We start from the raw sequence: 18,649 nt of genomic DNA on the forward strand, positions 1-18,649 counted from the left end.
TCCGAGGGATTCTTCTTAGAAGGAGAACAAAGCTTCTCCTTCCGCTTGGTCGAAGCCAGATCCCACTGATGCTCCGACCATGCAACGCACTCTCCACACGTGGCCTCACGTGAACAAGGGAAACCCCGACACTTGTTGCACAAAGTGTGGGGATCTGACACGTTGCACAAAGTGTGGGGATCTATCTTAATAGGAGACAGAAAAGCTCCACAGGCCCTGCCCTCAGGACCCAGGCAACACCATCGAGACAATGAATCAATCACACCAAAAAAAACACACACACGCGGGAAACACACTACACACGGGGAAAGACAAAGGGAAACAGGCCGGTAATGGACAACAAGCTGAAGCTTGTGAACGCTACAGCGACCAAGAAAGGATTGCAGGTCGGGTCAAAGGTTGTGATCTTTGACCCTGGGGCACGTACCTGGCTGGGGGTCGGGAGGGAATAACCAGTTTTTTCTGGTCGGTACCGGATTGACATCCAGGATTCTCCTACAATAGTAGTTCAGGGTAAGTACTATATGCTATTCTACTTGCTTATAAAGGTATTTTGAGCCCAACACTAATCACTTACTCCTAAAGAGTTAGAAGACATTATCAAAATTTGTGTGAGAGAAAAATTTTAAACCACTTGTGAAAGATGTATTCATGTATTACAATTTAATAAGTGCCAAAGTGATTTATAAAATTATTTTAATTGTGCCTTTTAATACTAGAATCACAAACACATTAGTCACTTTGTACCCATTTCCTATGATAATTAGCAATTTTAAATAATCATTACAAAGGTGATATTAAACATTTTCCATTAGAAGAGTACACTCTACTACTGATTCAACTAAACCAGATAGGCCCCCTTGTGAAGAGGCACAGATTGCCTAGGAAGGGTCTTCTCCAGCAGCATAGGACAAGTAGTGCCACCTTGAAATTCTAGAGAGGAAAACTAAAGGAGATCCTGCCTTGTTCCCTCTTTTCCACATACCATGCAGCTACTTTCTTGAAGACTTTCTTAACAGACGACAGAAGGACCATTTTCAGCAGGTTAGAGGAAGACAAGAACGGCATATCCATAACAAAAGTAGAAGTGGGCAACAAAGGAGCTGTTGGCAAGAAAAAGGTAAGAAATGTGGCCAAAAGGAACCTCATCATAGAAGCATAAGCAGTCGAAGAAACTTCTTGTCTTCTGTCTCTTCCTCTTTAGAAGACACCGGAGAAAGAGCCATATCCACAGGAGCTTGAGACTAACCATATCCACAGGAACTTGAGGCATCATGACATCTACAGGTGGTTGAGATGCTGTGGGAGCTTTATTAAGCAGAGACAAAATACTGTCTACTTTCAACCGAATAGGATCCACTTCAGAGACATAAGAGGAAACTAAAGGAGCTGGCAGAGCCGATGGGTGCTTGGGCACAAATGTGTGCTTGTCTGGCTCTGAACAAGCAGGCACTACAGGGAGCTTGTTGACAGCTGAGGGTTTGGGCACCAACAGGCGCTTGACTCCATCAGAAGGCGTAAGCACTACTGGGTGCTCGAGGACTGCTGGAGGAGCGAGAGCAAAGGAAGCACTAACGCCTAGTGAGGAGCATAAGAACGACAACAAGCCTTGGGCGCTGGGGGATCAGCTTCTGAGAGGCAATCAGAAGAAAAACGCTCTGGACTGTCCCAGCAACTGCAAGACTGGCACTCTGGCTTTCAAAACCTCGTTACAGGAACCACTAGAGAAAGCGCTACGTCCGTAGTGCCCCCCCTTTATAGGACGAGACTTACTCCCTGAGCACCACTGACGACATGGAGAGGAATCCTCTCAGCTCAACAAACTATGCACATTCACAGAAAGATCTTTCCAGTGGCTTTTTGTTGCAACCTCTCTTGAACTACCAGTTTGGCTCCTTCCAGGTTTTGGGAAGTATGCCAGTGACCTTTGCCTAGGAGAGTTGATGGGATGAACAGCCACCTCCTCCACTAACACCAAACTATCACTTTTAGCTTTCACCATAAGAACTTTCACTGACAAACCAAGCTGCTCCATCACCTGTACTAATAAAGCAAAGCGCTTATCAAGTCCTTCTTCAAGGCTGGCGATGCAGTTGGGGTTGGAGGTGTGGGAGCCTGAAACTGGAGATGGTGGAAGAGCAAAAGAACTGGGAACAGGGGCTAAAGTAATACAGTAGTACCTCGAGATACGAAATTAATCCGTTCCGAGGCACCTTTCGTATCATGAGGTTTTCGTATCTTGGACCACATTTTACATGTAAAATGGCTAATCCGTTCCAAGCCCTCCAAAAACACCCCAGTAAATTTCATAATAAAGCTAAATTGACCTATAAACAATGAAATACTACAACAATTTGGACCATTCAATACCTAAATTAAGAATAAAAATGCAAAACCTGTAAATAAAGTGTATATTAGTGTACAAGAAATATTATTACTGTAACGTAAAATGTGGAAGCTTACCTTTCGAGTGAGGCTACGTACCTATGTAACTATCCAAGGAAGATTGCTTCTGCCTACTTTTCACAATGTTCCTGTGTGAGCCTTTTCGGGGGGTGTCTTTTACAAATGATTGCACTTTATGAAAAGTGGCTTTAATTTCTGCCATTTTTTTTTCTTTTGTACATATGTACGTACGTACACTTTAAAAAATATACGTACACAATGTTCCTGTGTGAGCCTTTTCGGGGGGTGTCTTCTACAAATGATTGTTATTTTTAACATTTTTTTTTTTTTTACTTTCCGTAGGTTTTTTTTTTTTTTTTTTTTTTTTTACAGAATTTCAACTTTGTTTTTTTATCACTTGGTTCTTTTTTGCACCTCATGACTCTGTTGGCCCTGGTGTCCATCAAAACCCTGTTCAACCAAATGCTCTCTCTGCAACTGATTGGGTACTGAATGTTCAGCTGCTGACCTTCAACATAAACTGAAGTGCCTTGATTATACGTACTGGTATGCATGTTGTAAATGATTGGTCTACACCCTCTGTTCAGCAGGGAGTGGATATTCTACCAACCTTGCAAAGTTTCCAGTTATCCTATGAGAGAGACCTTGATCACTTATCCCATGTGAGAGATCTTGGTCACTTTTTTTTTTAAATAACGTACACATTGACGATCCCGAAAACGAATACCGCGTGCATACTATAACAATGCTGGTACAGAGTGGCCGAAGCACGCCACCACGTGTACATAGTAGATGCATGATGGGAGGGACGCTGGCCAATAGGAGAGAAGGATTTCATGGCCGCGACTAGCATCAGGAAACCAATGGGCAGAGCAGGAGGATGGTGGCGAGTCTACTAGTAACTAAGGATTGGCGGGTGCGCGGGCGCGATTTTCAAAATTGTTATCCGGGCGAATCTCGGACTTTCAGAAACCTTTCGTATCTTGAAAACTTTTCGTATGTAGAGCCGTTAAATTTTTCGTATTGGCTTTCGTATCTCGAGTTTTTCGTAAGTTGAGCCTTTCGTATCTCGAGGTACTACTGTACATAATAGGAACATTTGAATCCGATTCTAATTTGGACGATCCCTGGATAGCTGATCTGGAATTTGCCCAAGCCAAAGCCTTTCTTTTTCTGTTTCTATCTAACTTTCTCAAGTGGGACTAAATTTTTCCAAGTTCTCTCATCCCAGTCAATATACTCTGAACATCTCAAGTCAAAAGAACATACTTGTCCGTGGCAATCTGTCCACAAAGTGTGCAAATCATAAGATTCTTTGGTCAAACGTCTGTTACAACCTTTAGCACAATTGTCGTAAGTTAGACCAACTCGAGTCAGACATCAATTCCAAAGAGTTAGTCAAGTCTGAAACAAAAAGTCAAAGTTATTAAGAATTCTCTCAAAGAGAGAGAGAGAGAGAGAGAGAGAGAGAGAGAGAGAGAGAGAGAGAGGAGAGAAGCTTTGGCTAGGGCAAATTCCAGATCAGCTATCCAGGGATCGTCCGAAGAGAGAGAGAGAGAGAGAGAGAGAGAGAGAGAGAGAGAGAGAGAGAGAGAGAGAGAGAGAGAGAGAGAGAGCCTAACACTATCGGAATAATGCCGAATTGGACAACAAATGAAAATAGTACTCCAATTGTGATGAACCAACAATCAGAAAAGTAAAGAATTTCAGAAATTAACTGTAGCTGACAACAGTATAGCCCTCAGCCAGCAGAAACACTGAGCTCTTTCCCTGAAAGTGGGTGGGGCATTGTTACCTTAAACAAAACAAAACTTTTGCGAGCAGCAAATTTCTGAATTTTAACTGCCAGGCGAGTGAAACTCTTAGCTATGTAATTACTGGGTAAGTTACATAATCAAAAATTTTAAATTATCACTAATTTGCTTTTTTTGTAGAGCAACACTGTTTATTCACTAATTACTGCATTTCTTCATATGTACATACTGTGTTTGTGACTAAATACATATTTCAATGATAAAAATCATTTGATCAAATGCCAAAAGTTAGTCAAAACAAATTAACCTAGACAAAAAACCCCCAAAAAAAAAAAAAAAAAAAAAATTCTTCCTTCATGTTCAGCAATGACGGATTTCAAGTTGTCGACTGCTGCCAAAATGGAAGTTGCTCTTTCCTTTTTCTTCAACTTAAGGATAAGCTTTTTAGTTTCAAGAAAATAGGTCTTCCTTTTTGACTTCTAGGCAGATGCATACATGATGCAGATGATCAAAATACACTTTGCAGATCTGAATAATACGTACGGCAAAGTTGATGATACCGATCATTCATACACTGCGCTATGATGTCACAAATGCATGAGGATCAAGATGAGCCTTCTGTCTTAGCTAATGGCTGAGCAGAAGCCTTCAGAATACACTTAACAAATCTGAATACAGTGGTCTCCCGTATTCGTGGGGGTTGCGTACCAGACCCCCCCCGTGAATAGTTAGAACCCGCGAATGTTTGGAACCCCTATAAAAACGCTAAAAACAGCCTATTTTGTTAGCTAAAACTCAAAAAAACCCACTAAAAATTTGTATACTTGGTTTTCTTAATAGTTTTATCACAAAAAGTGCATTTTATGATGAAATTTATTAAAAAAAACCTGGAAATTGTAGATATTTCTCATTGAAAAATACCGCGAATGTGCGAATTTTCCGCGAATAATACGGGGAAACGTTCCCGAGAGAAATTCACGAATGTGAGAGTCCGCGAATCCGGAGAACGTGAATAGGGGGGGTCCACTGTAATACCTATGGCGATGATGATGATACTGATAATTCAAAATACACTTCGCAGATCTGAATAATACGTATAGCAATGATGATGATAACCGATCATTCATACACACTGCGCTATGACGTCACAAATGCATGAAGAGAGCCTTCTGTCTTAGCTAATGGCCGAGTAGGAAATCTTTCTCTTGAATCACCCCCCTTCTCTCACGAGAACTGTGAGGTCTGAGCACAAGACCTCCTCTTTATCTATTCCATTTTTGAGTTAGGCTAACCCTTTTCCTCCATTTCTTTAAATATCCCACCTTCTTGTTAAGTTTAAAAAATTAAAAGAAATGCCAAAATTATTGTTAGTAATGTTATACTTGTTGTGTAAATGCATACAGCCAAAAACAGCTGATTTGCTATGAACAACCTAACCAGATAACAACAGTGTTTGTGCTTGAATTTCAACTATCATATGATAGTAAAAAATCACCATAGTTATGTTACAAATGACGTTAAGGAGAATAGGACTGATATATTCTTACATTACTACGTATATCCTTACTCGCTATGGAGAAAAGATCCGCAAGGGCATATACTGATAAATTTAATCTGTAAGATTTAGCTAAAGCTGAGGAAAGAATGCTGATCTGCAAACGACTATTATCTTAGGTATAGTACCATCAAACTCGACCGTAAACAAAATTTGAGAGAAACATGTTTTAATCAAAATTATTGGTCATGAAAGAACACATTTCACTGTTTTCACTCCAATAAACAATAAATACATAAAGCTCGTAGTATTCTGATGAGTTAAAGTGAAAAATATTGAATGGAATCTGTTGATTTTTGTGTACACAATAAACATGCCCTCAGTCCCATCTACCAACGAGAAAAATAACTAAATTTCATTCACAAATGACACGTATTTAAGTGATTTTTCGACTTGAAAACACTTCATATAACGTAAAATAACCATGTCGCATATAAATAGAATATCTTGAGATTCATTTGTGCTAACTAGAAGCAAGATAGCCACTCTGATTTGAGTTCAATACAGCAAAACAAACTTACCTCACAATCGCCCTCAGATGATTTCCAAACCAAAACATTGATTGCTATGTTTGTGTTTTATAATAAAAACAAATAGTAATATAATAATACATACATATATAATTGGATGTAGTGAAGTAAAGTATAACTTTTTAAAATACCCATGGAAAAGATGCATATTCATTGTTTGTATTTTATCATACGATAGTACGTATGTGATTATTACATAATCTAATTTTATATCTCGGGTATGATCCAACCCCCTTAAAATTAACTCCAAAATTAGGTCTTCAAAAGTCACATGATACACAAGCATATACAGTAAATGGCACATCATCACTATGTTTGTAGTTCATGAAACAATAGTAACATGAGAATACTGTACATAAAATATTATTGGATACAGTAAAGCATAGCTTTTTTAAAGATCCATGGAAAAGATGCATATTCGTTATGTTTGTTGCTTATTACAATACATATACTACGTGAATATTGTGGCAGGATCACAAGCTATAAAAAAACAAGCTGGCTAAATCCCCCCCCCACATTATTTTTTGGCATCCGAACAGGGACTGTTGGTGCGGCAGCTGCAGGCAATTGGGGTAGTGAGTTGTGTGATTGGTGGGGAAAGTGAGGATGGAAGGGTTGAAGGAGATAGAGAGGCTGAAGGAGGAGCTGAGGTTGGCGATGGAAGCTAAGGGAAGGTTGGAAGTGGAGAATGAGAGGTTGAGGGTAGTGTGTGAGGAGCTGAAGAGCGAATTAGAGGAAATGAGAAGAATGCTAAGGAGTGCGAAAGTGGAAATGGAAGAAGAGGTGAAAGGAGCGGAAGAGAGAATGGTTGAGAAAATGGATGAAAAATTTGGGGTAACTGATGATGCAGTGCAAGAGAGAATGCAGGAAAATGAGAGGAATCGGAATTCTAAGGAGTGCGAAAGTGGAAATGAAAGAAGAGGTGAAAGGAGCGGAAGAGAGAATGGTTGAGAAAATGGATGAAAAATTGGGGGTAATAATGAATGCAGTGCAAGAGATGATGCAGGAAATGATGAAGGGATTCGTGGGAGAAGGAGCTGTAGGAGGTAGGCCTACTGGGTCTTGTGACGGGCCAGGAGTGGTAAAGGAAGTGAAAGAAGGGGAAGACACAGGATAAGGATAAACCTGAGGACAAGAATAAGAAGGGAGCTGAGGAAAAGAAGAAGACTAAGGGAAAGAAGGTTAGTAAGGGTGACAGACAGGATGAGACTAGGCTGGAATACATTGGGAAAATGGCTGAGAGTGATTTAGATAGCAATGAGTGGAAACAGGTAGGTAGAAAGAAGGGTAAGAAGAGCGTAGTCAAGAGTATGGACGTGGGTATGGAAGTGGACTCGCTGTATTCGGAAGAGGGAAAGAAGGGTCAGAATGGAAGTAGTGAAAGTGAGCAAGAAGTACGAAAGGCTGTGTATATGAGAGGTACCCCAATGTCCACAATACGAGGAATAGGGCAGTAGGGACATAGGGGACTTTTTTAAGGAGTATGAGAGGTATTGTGAGGCAAAGTACGTATGGGGATAACAAGAGAGTCTGGGCAAGAGAGTTAGGTAGCTTTTTGACGGGATTTTTGTTGAGTATGTATGGGGTAATGATGAGTGTAGGAAATGTGACGTATGAGTGTGTGAAAGCTAGGATTGTAGAACAGGCAAAGAGGATAAAGAGTAGCGTTAGATATAGGAGAAAGCAAGATTTTGAAGAGGCAAGAATGAATCTTGGTGAGTCGTTGTCAATGTATGTCTGTAGGTTAGGAACATTAGCCAGGAAAAAGTTTGGGGACGAAGGGATAAATGAGTGTAAGGAGTTAAGTGCGGAAGTTGTTGGCGACTATACCAGAGAGTGTATATGAGTTTATAAATCTGAAACATAAGGAGAAAATGCAATGGATGAATGAAAGGTTGATGTGGAACGACAATTTAGAAATAGTAGAGGATTACGAGTTAGATAGGTGTATGAAAGAGAGTAGAAGTGTTAGTGTTAGGACTGAAGTAGCTGGGTTGTACCAGAGTTTAAAAGTTATAGGGAGGCAGTTTTGGAAGGGCCGAGGCGAATGGCAGAGCGAGTGGTAGATAGGAGCGTTACGGCAAGTAAAGTGAGTGTAGTTAGCCCTAAAAGAGACAGGAGTGCGAGTGTTGGAAGAGTAGGGTCAGTTAGTCGTGAGCAAGGAGATCAGTGTTATAGATGTGGTAAGCCTGGACACAGGAAGAATGAATGTCGGTGAGCGTTAGGAGCGTGCTTCGGGTGTGGGCAAACGGGGCATTTGGTGAGTGAGTGTAAGAAAGATATGGATATTAAATGTTATAGGTGTGGACAGGCAGGGCACATAGCTAGTGGATGTCGGGGTACCCGTATGAACATAGTTTGCGGCAACTGTGGGAAGAACGGGCATTATGCTAGGATGTGTAAAGAACAGCGTGCGAAATGTGTTGAATGTGGAATGGAAGGTCACGTGGCGAGTGTGTGTAGGCGAAAGAGGATGAGTCAGGCTCGGAATTCGGGAAACTAAGTGAAAAGGGGATTCAGTTGGGTGGGTCCTCTAGTATGCGACAGTATGTTCGGGAGAATGCGACGAGTGAGTGGTTGAGGGTGAATAAATCTGAGCTGAGTGTCAGTGAGCAAATGGGTCTGGAAGATCGGCAGTTAGTGTTGGTTGAATATGGAAGAAAGCGGAAGAAGGTAAGGAAAGGGAATGACAGGGAGAAACGTGAACTGCATGATAGAGGGGTTAGTGTTAGGGTGAAAATGGTGGATGAGGCATGTAATACGGACGACTTTGAGGGCAGGAATGATACATATAGCGTGTGTGGGTTTGAATTGTCAGGGTTTAGTGAAGTTTCACCGGGAAGGGAATCAGGTGGTAAGGATGTAGTTGGCAGTATGAAGGAGTCTCTTCGGGAGTTTGGCAGGAGTGTAAATGAGGTAAGTGATTTGGTAGCAGAGTTACGAGAGAGATTCGGACAAGAGTTAGAGGGAGTAGATGAGATAGTGAATGGGATTTGGGAGGATGGTAGTGAGGGAGATAGTAATGGTAGTCTGATTGGAAGTGGTCTGGGAAAAGTTGATGGCAGTGTAACTGAGTGTGTATGAGGGCCCTCAAACAAGATCCAGGGGACCTGCGTCAGAGCAGCCGTGGGTGTTGCGGAAGGCTATTTAGTGTGGGTGTTGTGAGTGAAAGGAGACGTTGTCAAATGTAATGGGGGAGGAAATATGGAGGAGTTATGGAGTTCCATTTGACAACGTCTGTGAGAGAGAGAGAGAGAGAGAGAGAGAGAGAGAGAGAGAGAGAGAGAGAGAGAGAGAGAGAGAGAGAGAGAGAGTAATTGGTGGTTGGATGGTTAACAACTGAATTGGCTGTTGGTGCTGGGTTGTCTGCTGGTGCTGTTGGAGTTTAGAGTTCTGTGTTTTCAGTAGTTTTCAGTCAGTCTTTGATGAGAGATGGTGACAGTAAGTAGTGTCGGAAGCAGTTATTTGAAAGCACTGGGAGTGAGATGAGTTATGTGTGTTATTGTTTTGTTATTTGGTTGTTGTTAAATTATTGTTGTTTGCTTAGAGTTGTTGTGCCTGTGCTGTTGTGATTTTTTGTGTTGTTTGTGCTGTGGTCTTTTGTTGTGTTGTAGAGTTTTGTTATTATGTGTGAGGTTGTGGTTGTGTTCCTTAGTTGGTTGCTGTGTTGTTGGGTTGTGGTTGTGTTCCTTGGTTGTCTGTTGAGTTGTAGTTGTGTTCCTTTTTTGTTGTGTTGTTGTGGTCCTTGGTTGTTGAATTGTTGGTTGTTGGTATCTCTGTGACCTCGACCGGCGGACAGCACAGGATAGCCCTGGAATATCTGGAGTTGGTAAGTACATGTGTTTTGTGTTTGTTTTTTTGTTTTTGTATAGGTGTAGGTCAATTGTCTTGCGTGTATTTTGTTGTGTAAAGAAGAAAGTGTGTCTGAGGGTGAGTTTGGCAGCTGGAGTGATTAGGAGGGTTTTGCCACTTGTTTTTTTTAAGCTTGTGATCCCGCCACATTATTGCATACGGTAACTTTGTATCTCTTGTATGATCTAAACCCTTTAAAATTAGCTTTAGAACGAGGTCTTCAAAGGTCACATGATGCACGAGTACATGCGGTAACCAAAAGCTAGCCTATAGATGGTTTTCTGATTTAGCAGTCATCTCATTACAGATATGAGATAAATACATGAAAATTCATCATTTTTTACCTAGTCTTACCTAAAGGTCGTCTTGTACATGGAAATATACAGTAAAAGCTTATCTTTTCCAAACCATTTCCCACATGGTGAAGTTTTCCCATACAAATGAAAACAATAATGAAGACATGCTGTAAGTCTAAAATCAAGTTGAATGTTAATCATACAGTAAACTATATATGTAGTATACATAGTCCTACTTCATAATTGCACTGCTGCCTTGAGTCACAGTTGTTGCTACTCCATTTGTGCATCTGGTTGATTAGCTTGCTTTTAACGTCCGGGCACGACTCTCCAAACACCCTGAAAAACATAAAATGTTAAAATGTACAAGATTTCTTACAAACAAAAGAATTATATGATTTGTTAAATGACAAATGAACAATTTTTAAAGTAATTTGTGTTTTTTACAACTATACAAACCTGAGGTCCTTCACTTACGGAGTTACCTTCATCAAAGCTGGAAACGCCCATTAAACTTTCTAACAAGGTGGTTAGGCAGTTTACTACCATCTTGCAAGTGGATGTAAGCATTCCAATTTGTCTCTTGGCCCAGGTATCAGATTGAAGGGTGGCAAAAGGTGGGCATCAAGTGTAAAGGTCCTCAGGTTTATATAGAAATGAAAAATACAAATGACTTTTTTAAAATTTGTCATTTGCTCCAACACAATAAACACCTGGGTTTCTCTTCCTGGTCAATAAAGCAAGGAAGAGCACCGTCATACTGAATGGAGTGTAAGACCTGCATAATCAACAGTCACACTTTTGGTCCTTTTCAAAAGAGTGAAAGACTCATAACCTCAATACTAAAATAGGCTAGGATGAATCTAATAGTGGGTGACAATGACGCAATTACAAACAGTACTGCATTTGTCTTATTGTGCGGATCTCTTCCTTCCCTTGCTAGAGGAAGGAGTGGAATTGCTGCTATAAATCTAATGATAGCAAAATAGAACAGGTACCCGATGTGAAATTTACCTGCATCAGCATGTGACAGATTGAATACAACTTTCTGTCCAAGAAAGAGAATGAAGGATGGTGAGGAAGGAATAGGAAGAGAGGCCAGTCACTCGCAAAGTCTCTCACTTTCTTAACCACACACCTTTGGCGAGATGTTACCTGTCTTCTTAGAGGAGCCCGGTAAGCTACACAACTTGCTGAACAGGCCCTGTATAAAGTGTCCAAGTACTTGTGGGCAATGTCCAGAAGGTAGAAGGACAAACGTATTGGCGGAATCACAAGCTAAGCAAGCAAGCAAGACCTCCCCACATTTATGTTCATCAATCCTGGCTTACAAATTTCCCCCAGCCACACTTTCCCCTTTTTTATTACTTTAATTACTAAGACACTTGGTTCAGCAAATCAAAAAACAAAATCTCAAACACATTTACTCACCAGAAAACTTGACACAATCAGGGCAGGAAGCTGTGCTTTCAACGCAGTACTGCTGTCGAAAAACAAACTCCACCGTCACTAGCAAACCGCCAAACACTAAACCAACAAACTACTGAATACCAACGGAAAAAACACCAAACAAGCACCAAGACTGCCCACCAATTCACAAACATCAGACATGACAAATTGCTCACCAACTCTACAACCACAGAACTCATTACCAAAACTTATGTGAAATGCACACCGACGACTGCACTGACTGACTACCTCTCACTTCGAATGCCTTCATTTGACTGACTGCTCCTGACTGACTCTTGAATGCTCGGTGACGGAGCCATTCAACGAGCCAAAGCACCCGCCAAACAAGCAGTTCACTCGTCACCCACCCATTCATCATTCACTCTCTCCCACTCTCCCATAACATGGTCTGCCTTCAGTACCTGAGAAACAGATATATTCTTCCGGAAAGCGAGAGATGGACCAACGCCCCTGACTTAGTGAGCCCTCAAGCGAAATATACCGGTGTCGTCATTGCCAGCTACAGAGTACGCCCTCTTGATAGTCTAACAAAGTTAGAAATAGACCATGTTCTTGGATACTTCTTTCTTGGAAAAGCCAGTATGTACTAACAAAGATCATTACCAACAAAGTCCTCTAGGGAGGGGATTGTAAAGGACTCGAAACCTGGTGTCAGGGACCGACAGGTTCTAAGTGTTTACTAAAACTCCAGGACAAAGTTGAGCATAACTGATCACAATCACCTCTACTGTTTAACAACAAAGGGAAGGTCATGAAGTTTACCCACTCTCTTCACTGATGGATGCCAAAGCAAGCAGACAGATGGTCTTAAGGGTCAGATCCCAGTCAGATGACTCATACATTTGGTATACAAGTCAGACTCTCAAAAGGAGTCACGCCCATTCAGGGAACCAGAGGTCCTTGGGAGGGCAAGACCTTTCGAAGCATCTCATCAGTAGTGAAATCTCCAGTGAGGAGATATCTACTCCTTTCAAGCACAAGACTAAGTTGAGGGTGGCTCTATGGCCTTTTACAGCTGAAATGGAGAGAAGTTTCTCTCAGTGAAGGAAGACGAAATCCATGACCTGCTGAATTGTGGCTACAACTAGAAAGGACTCCATCCACGACACCAGTAGTGCTAGCAGATCAGAATACCAAATGGCATGTGGCAACTTAGAAGCCACCAGAATCATCCTGCGAATCAGATAATACGGAGGGAAGGCGTAGATATCGAGGTTGTCCCATGGGTGTTGGAGCACACCCTCTGCAGCAGAAAAAGGGTCTGGCACGATGGAGCAGCAAAGGATGGTTCCACCGGTTCCAGAAAAGGTTCCACCTAAAGCCTTTTTCCCTACATGGGGAAGCAGCATTGGCCTACAAGGAGGCGGCTGCGAAATATCCAGAGACATTCAAGAAGATTCTTCAGGAGAAAGGATATCTTCCGGAACAGGTCTTCAATATGGATGAAACTGGCCTGTTCTGGAAAAAGATGCCGTCCTGGACATGTTTAACAAAGGACGAAGCTAAAGCCTCTGGATTCAAGGCACAAAACAACAAGGTGGCCCTCCTGATGTGCGGGAATGCAGCTGGCTTTATGCTCAAACCAGGCCTCATTTACAAGGCTGCAAATCCCAGGGCACTCAAAAATAACCAAAGTCCTTACAGAGTACTGGTTCCATCAAAGCTTCATTCCTCAAGTTAGGCAATACCTGGCCAATTTGAACATGTAGTTCAAGGTGTTGTTAATAATGGACAATGCTGGTGGCCACCTTCTCGATCTTTATTACATGGGGTCCAGTTCGAGCTCCTCCCTCGTCCCTCCCAACACCAAGTCTCACCTCCAGCCTATGGACAAGGGTGTGATCTGTGCCTTTAACCCTCTTACGCCGACTGGACGTATTTTACGTCGACGTTACAAGTTTTTTTTTTTAAATTCGCGGATAATACTTATAGGCCCCTACCAGCCTAAAACTTTTGAATCAACCCTGAGCCTTGGGGGTGGGGATCGACTGGGTGGGAGTTCACGGGATCAAGCTGTTGTTGTTTACAATCGTTACGCAGGCGCGCAAGCGCAAATTTCTTTCTTGCCGCACTAAAAAGTATCTGTGACACATCTCGGAAATTATTTCATCACTTCGACATAATTTTTGTACCATTGTAAATTAGCAGTTACATGAAGTATTATTAATGAAAATGTGCGCATTTTTACGTAGAATACAACAACTGAAAATACTTCATTGCAATGATTGTAGCTTTTATCAGTTTTGAGATATTTTCATATAAATAAACGATAATTGCCAAATTTCAACCTTCGGTCAACTTTGACTCTACCGAAATGGTCGAAAAACGCAATTGTAAGCTAAAACTCTTATATTTTAGTAATATTCAATCATTTACCTTAATTTTGCAACTAATTGGAAGTCTCTAGCACAATATTTCGATTTATGGTGAATTTATGAAAAAACTTTTTCCTTACGTCCGCGCTGGTAACTTCTGAAAAAATCATACATGCGATTGTGGTAATGTTTGCACCATTTTAAAATTAGCCGTTATATAAAGTTTTATATATGGAAATGTGCACAATTTCATGCACAATACAACTAAAAACAACCCATGGTTGTAGCTTTCATCAGTTTTGAGATATTTTCATATAAACAACGATAATTGCCAAAATTTCAACCTTCGGTACTTTGACTCTACCGAAATGGTCGAAAAACGCAATTGTAAACTAAAACGCTTATATTCTAGTAATATTCAAGCATTTCCCTTCATTTTGCAACAAATTGGAAGTCTCAAGCACAATATTTCGATTTATGGTGAATTTATGAAAAAAATGATATTGTTATGATACAATAAAGTTTGTTCATACTTACCTGGCAGATATATATATAGCTGTATTTTCCGAAATCCGACAGAATTTTAAAAACTTCCGACACACGCAGTGGTCGGCCAGGTGGTTAGTACCCATTCCCGCCGCTGGGAGGCGGGTATCAGGAACCATTCCCATTTTCTATTCATAATTTTTATTTCCACTGTCCCCTGAGGGGAGGTGGGTGGGTACTTGATTATATATATCTGCCAAGTAAGTTTATGAACAAAACTTTTATTGTATCATAACAATATCATTTTGTTCATGAAACTTACCTGTCAGATATATATATAGCTGAATCCCACCTTTGGAGGTGGGAAGGGATCAGAAATAAGAAAGGATTTTGGGGAAACAAATGCATGCAGATGATTTACATCTTGGTTCCACCTGTTAGCATAGCTGGCTTCGTGGTTACTGCCACGTAAGTCTGCTTGTGCTACTAGAGTTGCCAGCGAGGTAGAGACCTATATAGCTGGTGCACTCCAGATGATCTGTCAACAGGGGCGTGACCACAACGTGACTAGACCATATTGACCATACCATGAGGGCTAAGAAGTAAAATAAATATATATATACGTATATATATATATATAACCACCTGACCAACCTAGCCAAAGTTAAGGTGTGTTAACTAAGGCTTAAGAGTTAAGAGTTAAGAAGTCGCCGTTGTCGGCGACTCAACTAAATTAAGAGCTCTTCCTAACCATTTTCTACAGGATAGAGAGTGGTACTTCTTGCCCCAAGATTGTGTCTGCAGACACGTATGGCCCTAGCGAGCAGCAGATCTCATATGCCATCTTCACATCTCGCAGGGAGTGTGAAGTGAACACAGAGTTGCTTCGCTAAAACATGGTACTCAGGATGTTGCTGAGTGCCATGCTCTGTTGAAATGCTTCTGAGGCCGCACCCTCACCTTGTGAGCATTCAGATAAAAAGATTTCAAATTTTGTGCAAACACAATGAAGGAGCATTTTTGAAAGAACTCCTTAACACTAAAGCCAGGGTGTTCTTCGATATGGGCAAGTCTGGTCTTTTTCGGAACACTGCAGATTGCCCGAATGACTTCGACTTTCTTGAGTTTTATGTAGATAAAACTTGAGAGACCCGACAGGGCACAGGACTCTCTCTGGCTACTGCCCACTAACTTGTGCCATCCTTGCTTCCAGCTCCTGGCCCAAGGACAAAACGGGTTTCCATTCTTAGGCCACAACGGAAGGCTTAGAGAGCACACCGCCTTGTGTTCTCTAAAGCCAAAACTTGTGACGATGGCTTAAAATCTCACTAACCCTCTTTGTCGTATCTAGGGTGGTTAGAAGAAGGCCTTCCTGATCACATGCAAGACGTTAACAGGTAGGAGAGGTTCGAATGCTTTGACATCAAGAACTTCAGACTACGTCTAAGTTCCATATTGAAAGCTTCGATCTGGACATGCACAGTCAGTCGTCCTGTACTAAAGTCAGGTGAACGACCAGTTTGACCAGTCAGACGAATCAAGGACAGCAAGGCTGTACCCTGAAGACCATAAGGCACTATTCTTCGCTGAAGGATGAGTGTCTGGACTGCCTGGGCGATTCAATCTAAGCAAACCTTGGGGGGTGTATCAACGCAACCCAACGTCGTCAGCGAATCAACTCCTGAGCAACTCCTGACTCGAGCTTCTGGTGCCAGGAGAAAGGAGCGAGGAGCAAAAAGGCGATTCAGTCCCGAAGGAAGAATGCCTGACAGTCCAACCTGGTCTCATGTTACACGATCATCGGGGGTGTATAAACGCAACCGACTTCGTCAACAAGAAACTCAGGGCTACTATATGTCGCCTGATCTCGCCACGAGTGTCTGACTCCGAGAAACAGGTGAGACAAAAAGTAGATGGTGAGCGAGTTTCGAGATTCCACAGAACTCAAAGATCGTGAAGGGCTTTGTTGTTTGACAGAAGCAAATCTCTGAGCCCAAAGGCCGTCAACAACATATTTGCGTATTCTTTAATAGTTGTGACTGCCAGCTTATCCCATTCTTCAGACGGAAATGGAAGACGGTAATCTTATTCCTGTCAACATCTCGATAGTCTGAACGTAGTCAGACTCAGAGCGGAGAGGTTATAGGTACCTTTCGAGTTAGAGTAGACCGACCCTCTCGGAAAAGGTCCTTGGAAAGTGAACTAGGAAAGTGACCTCTGTGACTCCAGGATCCTGAAGGCCAACATGGGGCGATCAGCGTCATTGTCGCTCCCTGTGATGTCATAAATCCTCTTAATACATTTCCTAAGCGATTGAAAAAGGGGAAAAGAGACTAAACATCCATCCCCGTTCAATATCATAGGATGGCGTTTAATGGTACCGATCCCGGATCGAGAATAAGGGAGCAGAGAAGAAGAAGCCTCTTCGTCCTCAACATATCGAAGAGAAGAATGAAAGGGCGTCCCTAAAGTCTCCACAACTCTCAACATACTACTAAAGAAAGATTCCACTCGAAAGTCAATAGTTGCTGCCGTCGATCGAGACGATTCGTACGGACTTTGCAATCCTGTAACGAACATCTAGAGGAATCCTGTAACGAACCTCTAGAAGATCGTTACATTCTACACCAGTTGTTATAATAGGCTCTTTCTCGTAAACTCGAACAGGGACCGAGAGAAGATACTTCTTAAGATATGAGAGAGCTGTGGAATATCAGAGTTGATCTGGACCACTGGTTCCAAAAACTCGTTTCGAGGACTGGAGGGACGACCGAATTGCTTTTACTTCTTTCAGATTAAGATCCAGGACATCTGAAACCCTATCCAGATGTCCGGCACCTTCTTTCTATCACCTCAGGTGATAGACGCACTGAGAGATGTTCAGAATCATTCCTAGATCTTGAATAATATTTCAGTTTCCAGGTAGGAAAAAACTGTGTAGGTCTGAATTGCAGTCTATTCGGGGAAACAAACTTCTTCAGGAAGGAAATGGTCCCCAGCAAGCTCATCCATTCCCTCCCCGAGTATGCTTACTTCCCTAATAAGGCCGCTCTTTGCCTAAGCAGGAGAGCATATAAAAGTGCAATGTTGCGGTAGACTCGTAGTTCTATACCGTGCGGTAACGAGCACTGAAAGGATTAAGAGATAACTCTGTTGAACATAGTAAGGCAAAACGAATGCAACGTTTATTCATTCACGTAAGAAATCCCCTCAATCTTAGGCTAAAGTCCGTGATTGTAGGACAGAGATACAGTTAGTCAGTCAATCCCGCAGGAGAGACGTAACCGCCAGCACAGAGATACGGTTAGTCAGTCAATCCCGCAGGAGAGAGAGACGCAACCTACCGCGCATGACAGCGCACGATCTGTTACTGGCTCGGTTGGACTGGAGGACAGACACAGCAGCAGCCAGCAGCTTACGAACGTCGTCTCTTAACTTTATGTCTGAGTTGCCAGCTACCCTATTCTACGAAGAAATGGGTCCGTTATTTTTGAGCAGAAAGAGACTCTCAAGCTGGTTATTTAAGCGAAACAGAAAACGCTAAATATATAGATGCGTTTGTGTCATCAGAACACTACCATACAATGGTAAAAGATAAATCGGAAACTCCTGGAAGGCTGCAGGGAGTAACGATTAAATGTCCTTAAAATAATAGACAATAGAGCTCTCGGTTGCCATCTGAAGAAGTAACTACAGCAAGCGTATATGACTCGAACCAACCAGTAGTAAAATAACGCAAGGCAAAATATATTATATTACAATAAAGTTTGTTCATACTTACCTGGCAGACATATATATAGCTGAATTCGGAAATACAGCTACATACATATCTGACAGGCAAGTTTCATGAACAAAACTTAGAGAATCGAAGCGGACAGCTCAAGCTTCTTATGTTACTGGACATAAGCGGTCATTGACGTAGTCTACAAGTCTATTTCTTGTACGAGTCTGCGAATGACGAATGAGAGCTCTTCCGAACCTTGTC

The 18,649-nt window shown here is 41.8% G+C and overlaps 1 protein-coding gene across 1 annotated transcript in view; it reads right to left on the reverse strand.

Annotated features, from left to right (window-relative positions):
• Window positions 1-18,649, reverse strand: part of LOC135209732 (uncharacterized) — an 80,492-nt gene that overhangs the window by 16,663 nt on the left and 45,180 nt on the right. The window contains exon 3 of the mRNA XM_064242510.1: window positions 10,630-10,732. Coding sequence (XP_064098580.1) covers window positions 10,630-10,732 — 103 coding nt within the window. The remainder of the gene's footprint in view (window positions 1-10,629; window positions 10,733-18,649) is intronic.

The sequence above is a fragment of the Macrobrachium nipponense genome, chromosome 38 (genome assembly GCF_015104395.2).
Source record: "Macrobrachium nipponense isolate FS-2020 chromosome 38, ASM1510439v2, whole genome shotgun sequence".
Lineage (NCBI taxonomy): Eukaryota > Metazoa > Arthropoda > Malacostraca > Decapoda > Palaemonidae > Macrobrachium > Macrobrachium nipponense.